The 12044-nt window shown below is 41.0% G+C and overlaps 1 protein-coding gene across 1 annotated transcript in view; it reads right to left on the bottom strand.

Annotated features, from left to right (window-relative positions):
• The window catches only part of ABLIM3 (actin binding LIM protein family member 3), a 108714-nt gene that overhangs the window by 68734 nt on the left and 27936 nt on the right, over window positions 1-12044 (bottom strand). The window contains exon 3 of the mRNA XM_077137368.1: window positions 3948-4085. Coding sequence (XP_076993483.1) covers window positions 3948-4085 — 138 coding nt within the window. The remainder of the gene's footprint in view (window positions 1-3947; window positions 4086-12044) is intronic.

Here is a 12044-nt window from a genome sequence, read left to right as displayed (position 1 = left end):
AATTGACTTTACAGCTGTGGAATTAGTTGGGTCAGGGCCTATGACCTCCTTGGAAATAGCTCCTGTTTTTTCCCTTCTTTTCTCTTCTTTGTTTCCCCTGCCAATTCCACCTCCAGAGCCATCTTTCCCAGTGGAGAAAATCGGGAGGTCATAAGAAAACTTGGAACAATCAGTTCCTCCATTTCCCTCAACGGGCTGTAGGAGGAAGTTTTTGGTAGAAAGGACGGACACGGAGGTAAAGGCTGATAAGGATCTCAGGGGGGTTCCTGGATGTACAGAGGAGAACAAGAGGATTGAAAGCAAGGTTGACCAGCATAAAAGATGCATTGGGGGCTGAGCAGAGCCAGATGCACAAATAACAGGAAAGACCGTGGGGAGGGTTTGCGGTATGGAAGAGACATGCAATTTATACACCTGGGGTAGTCATTATTCTAGAATCAAAAAGCAGAGCATATGGTTTGACAATGGGACAGAATATGAAAAGTGAGAACTGCTTTGCGAAAATCCAAAATGAACAGACATTGTCAAAATAATGTCTAAGAGGTTTTGCATACGGCCATAGCACATTTCAGTGCAGAATGTACTGCTTTATGGACCACTGGTCATTTGTCCCTATGCTATTATGCCACTCTGGTGCTGTGTGACTTCGGAAAAATTACTTCACCTCTCTGGGGTCCAGTGGCCTCATTTGCAAAATAAGGGAGCTTGGTGGTAACTGAGAACACATCCAGATCTGAGAGTCCAGGATTCTGTCATTCTGTTGATTTTAAACTTTTTAGGTGAGACTGAACTTAATGAAACTTCAAAATCAGAGTTAGACGAGCCCCTGAGGGTTAATTATTCATTATCTAAAGCATTTTAGTTGTAAAATATATTGTACATACAGAAAAGTATATAAAATATATATGAACAATTTAAGAAGAAGAATACAATACACTCCCATGGGCCAATACAATACACTCCGATGTGCCTACCACACCACTTACGAAATAAAACACCAGCATCTTAGACGCCTGCTCCCCAAGGACACCCTATTCCCACACTATCCTCAACTGTGTGTTACCCATTCTCATGCTTTTCTTTGTGGTTTTACCACCTAGGCATATATCTGATTCAAGACATTATTTAGTTTTTGAGCATTATTTTGATGGAATTATTCTTTAGTGCTTGATTCATTTTCTTAGTATTAAGATTTTGAGATTCATCCATGTTGATGCATGTAACTGTGGTTCATTTATTTTCATTGCTATGCAGTATTCCACTGTCTGAATACATCACAATCAGTTTAGTGCACTGTTGAAGGACGTTTGAGCTGCCTGCATCTTTTTGCTTTCATGAAAATATTATGGAGAATATTCTTGCATGTGAGGAGATAACTCCCTGTTTTCCAGGGTTTTTCCCATTTATATTTCTACCAGCAGTCCCCAGTGATCAGCAATACCCAGAACATCTGAAATATTTTGTCAACATGGTGAGTGTGAAATGCTGTCTTACTGTAGTTTTAAATCTCATTTCCCTGATTATTAATGAAGTTCAGAATCTTTTTATATGCTTGTGGACCATTTGTATTTCCTCTTTTATAAAATGTCTGCTGATGTCTTTTGCTCATTTTCTTTTAGTTTGGAGAAATTCTTTATATATCTGGAAATTAATCCTTTTTCTGTTATTTGTCATTACAAATATCTTTTCCCAATTTGAGGGCTTGTCTTTTCACTCCCTTTGTGGTATTTTTGGATGAACTTTAGTTCTCAGTTTTTATGTAGTTGGATTTATCAACCTTTTCCTTTATGATTTGAACTTTCTGTGTCATGTTTAGAAAATTCTTCTCTGCCCTGATATCTTGACAAGATATTTCCAATACTGTCTTCTAAAGTTTTATGTGTTTCCTTTCATAGCTAACCCATTGATCTGCCCTGAACTGACTTATCTCAGCACTATTTATTAAGCAGTCCAATCTTCCTTATCTAGCCATAAAAAAATCAAATTTCCACATATGTGAGGGCTTGTTTCTGGCCCTATATTTAGTTCCATTGGGCTGTTTATTTACCCTTAAGCCGAGCCCACACTATTTTAACAGCAAGTCATAATATGCCACTATCAGATATGACCGGACCCTGCTGTGTTGTCCTTTAGGAATGCTTTGATTATTCCTGACCCTTTGTGAAGCATACAAAATTTAGTTGATTTCTTAATTTTTACAGAAAACCTTATGGAATTCATTAGAATTGCCATGATTCTATAATTCAGTTAGGGATGAACTGTCATCTCTTGATATTCTTCCTCCTATCAAAGAATATAATATGTCTTTCCATTTATTTAGGTCTCTTTTAATTGTCTTTCACTAAAGTTTTCTTATTTTTATCATAAGGGCCTATACAACTTTATAAGATTTATTCCTAAATTGAAATTTTTTTCATTAGTTTAAATTCCAATTTCTAACTGATTGCTAATGGTATATAAGACACATAATTTCCTTTTCTATGTTTATTCTGTTCTGGTAATTTTGACAAACTCTATCATTAATTGTTTTGGATCTTGGTATTTCTAAAATATTAACAAATATAAACTCCCACAAAACTAACCACAATAACCTAAAAAGCATTAACAGAATGCCTATTAAAGTATTTTCTAGTTGGTGTGTTCACATTTCCCCAATTATCCCATCTTACCCTCCACCCCCCACCCTGCTTCATCAGTGATTGGTTTGTTTGAATGAGGCTCTATCAAGGTCTATACATTGAATGTGGTTGATGCGACCCTTAGGTCTCTTTTAATGTCTGAGTTCTCACTCCCTTTTACTTTTCTCTTTGCAATTTATTTATGGAAGAAACTGGGCTATTTGTCCTCTAAAATTTCTGACCTTCTTGATTTTGCTGATTGCATCTCCATGGTGTCTGTTAACATGCTCCCTTCTCTTCTGCGCTTCCCGTAAACTCGTAGTTATATCTAGAGGTCTGAATTGAGATTCAGGTCTGAATTTCTGGCAATACTACTTCACTGATAGTGTTATATACCTCCATGATGGTGGGGATTCGGGAGAGACATAGCCCATTTATCATTAAGGGTTGCAAAATAAAGACATTCTAGCTCTACCATTCTTTATTTATTAGGTGGAATGTTTCTTTAGATAGAAACTTTCCCTCATCAACTCTTTGGTTACATTTAAGCACAGTTTGTACAAGAGAGGCAGGTTAAATGTTTGATTTTTTAGCTAAATTCAATTGTTTCAGAATAATTAGATCATTAGCATCACCTAAAAGTAACCAGTGATTTTTTTTCTTTTCTGAGTACTAGCTGAACTAATTCTCTTATTAATTTGTTAAATTATATGCGGATTCTTTTGCGTTTTCTCTGCAGACAATCATATCATCTAAAAAAAATGACAGATTTCTTTCATTCCAGACCATGCCAATGGTGAACCGAGGTCATGAGTGAACATCCTCACCTTGTTCCTGATCTTAAAAGGAATGCTTTTAATAGACATTTCATCTATTAAAATAACCATTAGATATACTTTTTTAGAGATGCCTTTATCAGTTATGAATGTTTTCTTCAATTCCTCTCTCACCTTACAACCATGCTGAATTTTAGTCAAGACAGCTTACATTTACTCTCAAATTGATTTACAGGCATAAGCCTGGAGGCTTCTCGGATTGTTTTTTTTTTCCCTCTGGGTCCAAATCTACCGCTCTGAGATTACCACGCTTCCCTTCCCCGCTGCCACCCCCACTTATCCCAAAGCTTCCTTCTTTCCCTCACTCTAACCTCGCTCTTCACTTCATACTGTTTAAAGGAGGATTCTAATAAAAGGGGCTCAAAGAAGGTCTCTGTACACCTTGGTAGCTATCTCAACTGCCTGTGTCTGTTCTTCCAGCCCCCGAGGCAAGTACTGCGGTGAGAGCCAGGACAGGAATTAAGGAAGGTGACTTGCAAATTGGGCCTCTTACCTTGACAGGTGAAGCATCTGATGTGGAAGTGGTTGTTGTGGACGCGAACCACTTCCCCTTTGCATGTGTCTCCACATCTGTAGCACTGGATGACATTGGCGCTGCCCCTGGGATTATAAGGATTCTGCTGATAAGGAACTGTAGAGAGAAAACAAAGAGATTACCATCCAGAAGACCCTGAGACTTAAAAAAAACTGCCACAGGATATTAGCATAATCTTAACTGGAAGAAAAAAGCAGAAAGTATGGAAAAGACTAGCAATAGACTTGGTTTTCTAGGAAGGTTCCTACTATTACCAAATGCCAGATGACTGGATTTTAGAATTACTGAGCAAAGTATATCCCAGGAAAAAGAGATCTAGAAAAGAGTAGTCACAAGAGGGCTGGAAGGGATATTAGCAACTGCCTGGTCCAATATCGTGGATAAACTGTTGAGATAAATGTTGAAGAGAAGAACCAAATCTTCTGTCTTGTAGGCAGACCAGAGTGGCTCTAGGGTAAAAAAAAGTATTCAATTCCTTAAATCTCATTCAGAGTTAAAGCAAGCGTCCAAAAATTTCTGCTCCAAACCTGTTAGGAGACGGCTCACTCTTGTCCTAGATATAGAGATAATCACCTCGTTGGAAGGAAATTTATATCTATAATTTGTGCATGTAGACTTATTGGCTAAACTCTGAATAAGCATATTTTATGTTGGACTCACAGAAATTTTGAACTGCAAAGGAAATTAGAAGTCAACTAGTTCAGGGGTTCTTAACCTAGTTTGGTGGTAGTTTTGTCTACTCACTGAAATTCAAATATTTTCTTCCAGTCCCATGAAAGTTTCCACATGGTGACTTGCTTGACAATGACATGTGAATGGAAACTGTGTGTGTCATTTCCAATAGGAAGTCCTAAGAACCAACATGGGATTCGCCATATTGCCTTACCCCTCCCCCCCCCCCCACCCCAGCAACCAGTGACGTCCCGGACGGGGTGCAGGATCTATCAGCCTGGATCTCTCTGAGTGAGAAAAACTAGAGCACAGCTCCTAGCCAACTCAAGATGAACATGTAACACAAGCCAGAAAAAAACTTTGGTGTCATAAACCTCTAAGGTTTATTGTCACTGCAGCATAATGTAGACTATCCTGACTTATAAATTGGGATCTGATAATTCTCTCTAATGAAATACACAATTTGGTATAGATGTGCATTAGCCTATAGCTTTCTTCAGATTCTCAAAGAGGTTTATGATCTCCATAAGTGATTTCATCCTATTCCTTTTAAAGATAAGGAACAGGAAAGCAGGCCTTCCAATTCTCTCCTGCTCACAGGCATCCTGAATCACAAGTGCTCTGTAGGGCAAAGAGTGGGGTGCTTAGCCCTGAAACTGCAGCTCCTGAAAACTTTGCTGCCTTGGGTGGGAAAATAATATCCTTTTCATAACCTTTTTCTTGTGGAATTCATGCCCTTATTCAATTCTTTTTTTTTTTTCTGTCTTAAATTTAAGATAAAAATTGAGTTAGCTAGTTAATAAATCATTAATTAACTGAATCAATGAGAAAATACAAATAAAGCATTTCCAAAAGTGCATTAAATTCTCAGAAATGTTCACTGGTATCATGACCATCATCACATCATCCCCACAGCTCAGAGCAATTCTTCTCCATCCTGCAGAATGGTCCACAGACATTCTCTTTAGGCCTGTCTCCTCTTCTTTTTCTGATTTCTACTCAATGTCCCCCCTCCTCCCAATTTTTTAGAAAAAAGATTAGACCCTGTTTAAACGAACGGTGGGTGATCTACCACTTCCAAGGGAGACAAAAGCTAAGTCTGAAAATAAAATAAGAATGGATAGTATAATCAGTGCCACCAATGGTGAGAGCTCTCGAAAAGACCCGCGAGTTCCTCCAGAATTACTGCACAAATGTTTATCGACCTTTCCTAATTAAACCTGCCTTTCTCCTCAAGAATCAAATTCCAAGATCAGTTTAATTTTCCCCCTGATTTGATTGTTCTGAGGACATGAATTTGTGAGCACGTTCCTCAGTCAAAATCTAGTCTTTGAACCATCCAGATACAAAGGCATAAGATCAAAATGAGGAAATGAATTGAAAAATAGGCTTTCTGGAGCAGAAGTGATGATAAAGCTCCCAGGCCCTGACTCTGCTGCCTCCCTTCAAGATGAGGATGCTGTACTGGTGAAGCTGAGTATGGCTGGAGCCCCACATATGTGTGGTGTTTGTAAGTAGTTCCATAAGCAGAAATACACACATTCTGGGCATGAGGTCTTCCAGACATAAGCCATGATTACAAAAGGACAGTAGTGGAGCAAGATTCAAACTTTCAGCCACAGTAAAACTTTTCCTAATCCAAACAGTCAACAGGAACTCTGAGGGCAATACAAGGGAGCCCTGAGTGAGATTCAGGTTGCTAGACCTTAAGCAGCATTGGCCAATAGAACTTTTTGAGAAGATGGAAAAGTTCCATGTCTGTGCTGTCCAACATATTAGTCATGAGACATGTGTGGCTATCAGACACTTGAAATGTGGCCAGTGTGACTAAGGAACTGAATTTTTAATGTTGATGAATATTAATTTAAATTTAAATAGCCAAATATGGCTAGTGGTTAGCAAGTTGGATAGTGCAGACTTACAGTTTCAAAAATGGGACACCAGACAGTGACTGAGGAAAAATAAATTAAACCGGGTTGATACCTAGTCATATAAAAATAACATGTACAAACTGGTTCAGGAATTCCACTTCAGGCTCAAATTATTCTCTTTATTCCTGAAAGTTTTGTATTTAAAAAAATCATTTGAATCAGGAGTCAATTACACACCCATTCACCCATCCTTAATTTGATACAGAAACAAAAGATTTTTAAAAATTAATTTTTTCAGGTACTGCAACCCTGAACAACCTAATCTCTCCAAGAATAAAAGCAAGAAAATCTGTTGACAATGGCTGTCATTATAATTTTGAGAGACAGAAAATAAGCTGGCCAATTGCTTTGACATTAAAAATAAAGGGTCTGAAAGGCATATCAAATCTTCACAGAGTTCTATAAGAAAATTTGCAAGCGGCTCTTTCCAAATCCTACAAAGATAGTTTAAAATCATTGGAGCAAAACAATGTTACCGGACAAAGGCCATGGGTTCTTTTGCCTGATGCACTCAATGACCAATTCCTGAGACACCAAGGTTTCAAAGAGAGAAAGAGTTTACTACTAGGCATGTAGTAGGAGAACAGATGGACTATCGGCCCAAAATCTGTCTCCTTGAACTATAGTAATTCTGATAGTTTTATTAGAGAAAAAGATGGGCAGGATTTAGGATAATGAGCGCAGTGGCCCCAGATGACGTAATTAGAGGTGATTTAATTATTGAGCATGCGCCGACTGATTACCTGCTTAGTCACAGAACGAATGTAAGAACTTGGAGGAATGAGGTATCGGTGACTTGAAGGTTAAAGTCTAAGCTACTGCCCAGGTCAGGCGGGCCCACTCTGGTTAGCTCCAGTCTCGGTTATCAAGATTACTTTGGACTTGGGGTGGGTTAGTTCTAGGCTGACGGAAGACCCTTCATTAATAAACATTAGGGGCTGTCTTTAGTGAAGAAAGACTCCAAAGTTGAAAAACTGGATAACTGGGTACAAATGAAGGTGAATCACAAGGTTTTTACAATCACAGGGGCAGAAGATAAAGGCTATACCATCATTATCAGAGATCAAGACAGCTGGATTACAGTTTAGAGATTTCAGGTATTCCCCTCTGTCTACTCCAGCATACCAGAAAACAAAAAAGAATATCTATATAACGACTCAGTAATCAAAACCATCCCTTAAATCCTCATTTCTTGCTTACAACATATTGGAAGGGAAGGGTGACCAACTTACTGTGAGTTGAACAGAGCATGAAACTAGTTCAGCCTCCAGTGCTTTCCCCTGGCGTGTCTTCCCTCACTCTGCCCTTGGTCTGTGTGTTTCTTTCTGAGAGCACTGGGGAAACCCGGGTTCCAATTCCCTCTCTGATGTCACCAAGTTTTATAATCTTGGGCAAGTGAGCTAATGTTTCTGGCCTCAAGTCCATCCTCACTGAGCAGACTGAACAAAATGATTTATAAGATTCCCCCCAATTTAAAAACGATCCTTTGGATGCCTGCGTCTGTGTTTCTTTCTGTCCTTCAACATTGCTCTCTCCATTAACTGCTCCTGCCATTAAACTGGACTGTATTTTATGTTATCAGATTTATTCGCCTCTTTTAAAAGCAGCTCATGGCCTGGTTCCTCTCATAAACAACGTGACCTATGTTATGGTCTCTTTACTGATGTGGGACCTGCACAGTTTTTTCTCCTCTCTTGAGGGTCATTTGATCTTGTAGATAAAAGACGCTCCCATGTTCTAATATAGTAGTCTTTAAAATAGTCTTTAAATGGTAGGAGCACCTATACTTTGCCGGGGTATAATTAAAAGAGTGACATAACTGACTTAGAGATAACATAACAGCTGTGACTAATTGGCTGTAAGTGTAATAAAAACATGGAGCTTCTGGTTGAAAGGTGAAACATCAAGCAGAGAGTCAACTGGTTTAGCAAGAAGCTCGCAATAGCCCAGGGACCAGGAAATCTGGCACACACACTCATTCCACCCTCTCCAGCTAACGCAGCTCACACTTCAGTTTCCTCATGGCTTCATTAGAGACAAAGTACTCCGAGTGTGTTCACAGGCATTCACTAAATGTGGAGGATCACGGTGGAGGCAGGCATTTCCCAGGCAGAGGACAGAAACGGAAAGATTACAGGGGGTCTGCATGTGAGAGAACATGGCAGCTCACAATAGGAACTTTGGTTTGGCTTTGGAATTGAATGAGGCACTGATCCTGCTTCCTGCCCGAGGATCACAGTGTCACGGGATCCCTACCTCGGAAGGGGTGAGACCCACGTGGCACAGCAGGTGAGCAAGAACTCTGGAGTCAGCTGGCTTGGGTTTGGATTCCAGGGAAGCTACTTGCTCCTTATGTGATCTCGAAGAAGTTGTACAACCCCCCAGGCCTCAATTTCCCCATCTCTAGAGTAGGAATAACTCAGGTCATTGTGACTACTAAATTACTTAAATTATATAAAAGTACATTGCTTGGCACATAACTTGGGCTCAAAAAACATAAGTAATAATTAATATTAAATGTTCTCGGAAGCCACGTGTCCCCATCTCCAACCAAATGCAGGAATTCTTTCGAAATCACCCCTAAAAGCTTGCTATTGCGCTTGGCTCAAACATTTCTCAAACCCACTTGGGCAAGTCTACCTTTACTCAAAGGTTTACTCTCCCCGCTAACTGTCGAGAAGACAAAACACAACACAATAGAAAAACCTTGGCTTCAGACCTGTCGCTGCCTCAAGCAACCTCTTTTTTCTTCCCTCTCTGCAGAGATCTCTTTGTTTATGGGTTCTGTGGGCTGCAGAGGTAGGTGGCTGACATGCTTCTGAGATATCCTGCAGAGGAATGTGTGAATTGGGTGTTTCCTGTTGTGGGAAGGAGAGGCTATGATCTATGTTATCCTGGGGCGGTGTATTTTGGGCACATCTGCTGTTTCCAGGGGGATGATTTACTGTGTTTGTTGTGTGGGCTTAGTTAGAATAAGTGAGTGATTTGTTTTCTGAAAACTCAGATAGGGAGACTGTGAGAGCTGCTGCTGATAACCGCTCAGGGTGATGCACAAGTCATTGATTGTGTAATTACATCTATGCTCATTATATGACACCTGGAATCAGACTGCTCAACAGAAAGGGACTGGATTGTCACAAGAGGCTGTGTCTTTTAAACCACTGCCCTCTAAGTGCTGGGCATATAATATGTGCTCAAGAAGTACTTGAATGAATAAAAGAATGAATGAATCTGGTCTAGTGGTTTCACTTAATAGATGAGAAAGCTGAGAGGAAAAGGGATTCATCCCAAACTTACACAACAAATTACACTTGTTTCAGCACATGATGGTGTCTGTTCTAGGGTAACAAGACAGAAGTGAGGGCAAACCTAGAGGGTGGGCTTTGGTGGTACAGAGACTCAGAGGCTGGAAAGGTGGGAAGGGAATTGCTAAAAGGTTGTTATCATGAAGCTGGAGGCCATACCAAAGTTTGGTGTTAGAGCAGTTGGGCTGGGATTGGGGGTGGGGGGAAGGGAGTGAGTGTTCCAAGATATAGAAGCATAGGAGAAGGTTTGGAACTTAGCCATGCTTGAAAAAATAGGAGGGATAAATGCATAAGAAAAGGTCTGGAAGGAAAATAGATAATATTATAGAATGGTTACCCCAATTCAGGGAACTGTGGTCAGCATTTTATATCTGTAATCTGAGTTATCATAACTCAAGAAGAGATACCATAATAATCCCTGCTTTACAGGTGAGGAAACGGGCCTGGAGAGCTGAGGTCACCCGCACAAGGTCACACAGTTTGTAAATGGCAGAGGCAGGATCTAACTCTGACACCAGAGGTTGTGCTCTCACCACAAGGCTACCCTGCCCAGCATGCAAAAGTGCCAACAGGGCTACCTCCAGGGAGGGAGTGATAATCATCCATTACCAAGACGATTGGAAATATATATTTAAAAAGATGTTAAACACAAAGATTGCCAGGTATAGAGTGAACAGCAGCGTCTACGGCAGACGATGAAGCAGCTCTGCTTGCAGGCAGGCGATGTCAGCACTGAGCAGCTGCCCTGGCATGGGCAGATGACGTCTGACAGGTGTGCATGCAAGGTCCCCGGGAGAGGCAAGCTCTGCAGGTGCTGGCAGCTACGGCAGGGCAGAGGGAGAGGCCTCTGGGAACCCCCAAGTCCCTCAACAGATGGCCCTGGCCTGGCCACAGCTTCCCATGTCAGCAGGTCAGTAACACAGCCTGTCACCCCAAGAGGATATCATCAAACCACTGCTGTAACAGAAACTTTTCCATAGCCTCTCTCTGCCAGGCTCATCAGCATGTTGCGTGTTCCTGGCATGTAGCTGGCAACACAGTTCTGCTTTCTTCAGAAATGTGCTGTCAGTACATGTGTCAGGACAGCATCCCCTTGCCTGAGAGCCAGCTGCCACGCTACTACAGCTCGAGTGGGGAGGATCTGGGTTAGACCTAAAGAGGCTCTTGGCCACAAGAGAGACTCAGCGGTGAGGAAGCCCAAACTGCAGTCTACAAAATGGGGGATACGGGAAACGAAGTTCCTTTCCTAAACTCAACTCAGTTCCTAATTTACGATAAGCAGAAGCTAAGTTCCAGTCAGTCTGCCAGTCTCTACCCCTCATTCCCCTCCTCCCTTTTGCTCTACACTCTGGCTGTGTCCACAGCTCAGCCCTGAGGCCCGAGCACAGGGCACCCTTTCACAGCACTCACATAGGTCAGTGTTCTCATTTCTTTCCCTGAAATTCTCCTCCTCACCCCTGAGCTCAGGAATCACTTTTGTTAGCTGAGGGTAAAGGAGTCCTTTCTGCTCCCTCTCATTTTATATTTTCTCCAGAATATTTAACTTTGTAATGATTCTTTCCTGTTTTTCTTAGGCTACAGGCTTTTGAAATTCGAAAGCCAGGAAGCAACCCCTTTTGTCTCTGCTTTCAGGCCCCGAGGCCTTGCTGCCTGAATGGAGGGAGGGTGCAAGGGTGCCGGAGAAGGAAGAGCTGGGGGAAACACCATTAATAAAATCAAGAATATCATCTTGCCACACTTGGTCATGGGGTTTTAAGAATATGATATACCAAGTTGTAATAGAATAGCTTAGGGATAGGAGAGAAGATTTGATGGAAAAGGGAAAAATGCCTAGGTCTGAGCATTTTTCCCACTTGGAAGTGGGCTTCTTCAGTCACTGCCACCTCCCTCCCTCGTTGCCTTTATAAATCCCCTAGGCAGGGACACTGATGAATCTGTAAAAATAGCTAACATTAATTGAGCAATTATTACATGTCAGGCATCGTACTAAAAGCTTCGTATGTACCATCTCACTTAATTCTCACAACACCATTCTGAGAAAGATACTGTTAGGGTCCTCATTTTATAGGGGCAATCTGAGGCACAGAGAGGTTTCATTAATTTGCTTCCAGTTACACCGCATGCAGGCATTAAAGCTAGGATTCAGA

The sequence above is a fragment of the Tamandua tetradactyla genome, chromosome 20 (assembly GCF_023851605.1).
Source record: "Tamandua tetradactyla isolate mTamTet1 chromosome 20, mTamTet1.pri, whole genome shotgun sequence".
NCBI classification, from domain to species: Eukaryota; Metazoa; Chordata; class Mammalia; order Pilosa; family Myrmecophagidae; genus Tamandua; species Tamandua tetradactyla.
Note: the sequence above shows the minus strand (reverse complement) of the source record. Positions and strands in the feature narration are given on the sequence as shown.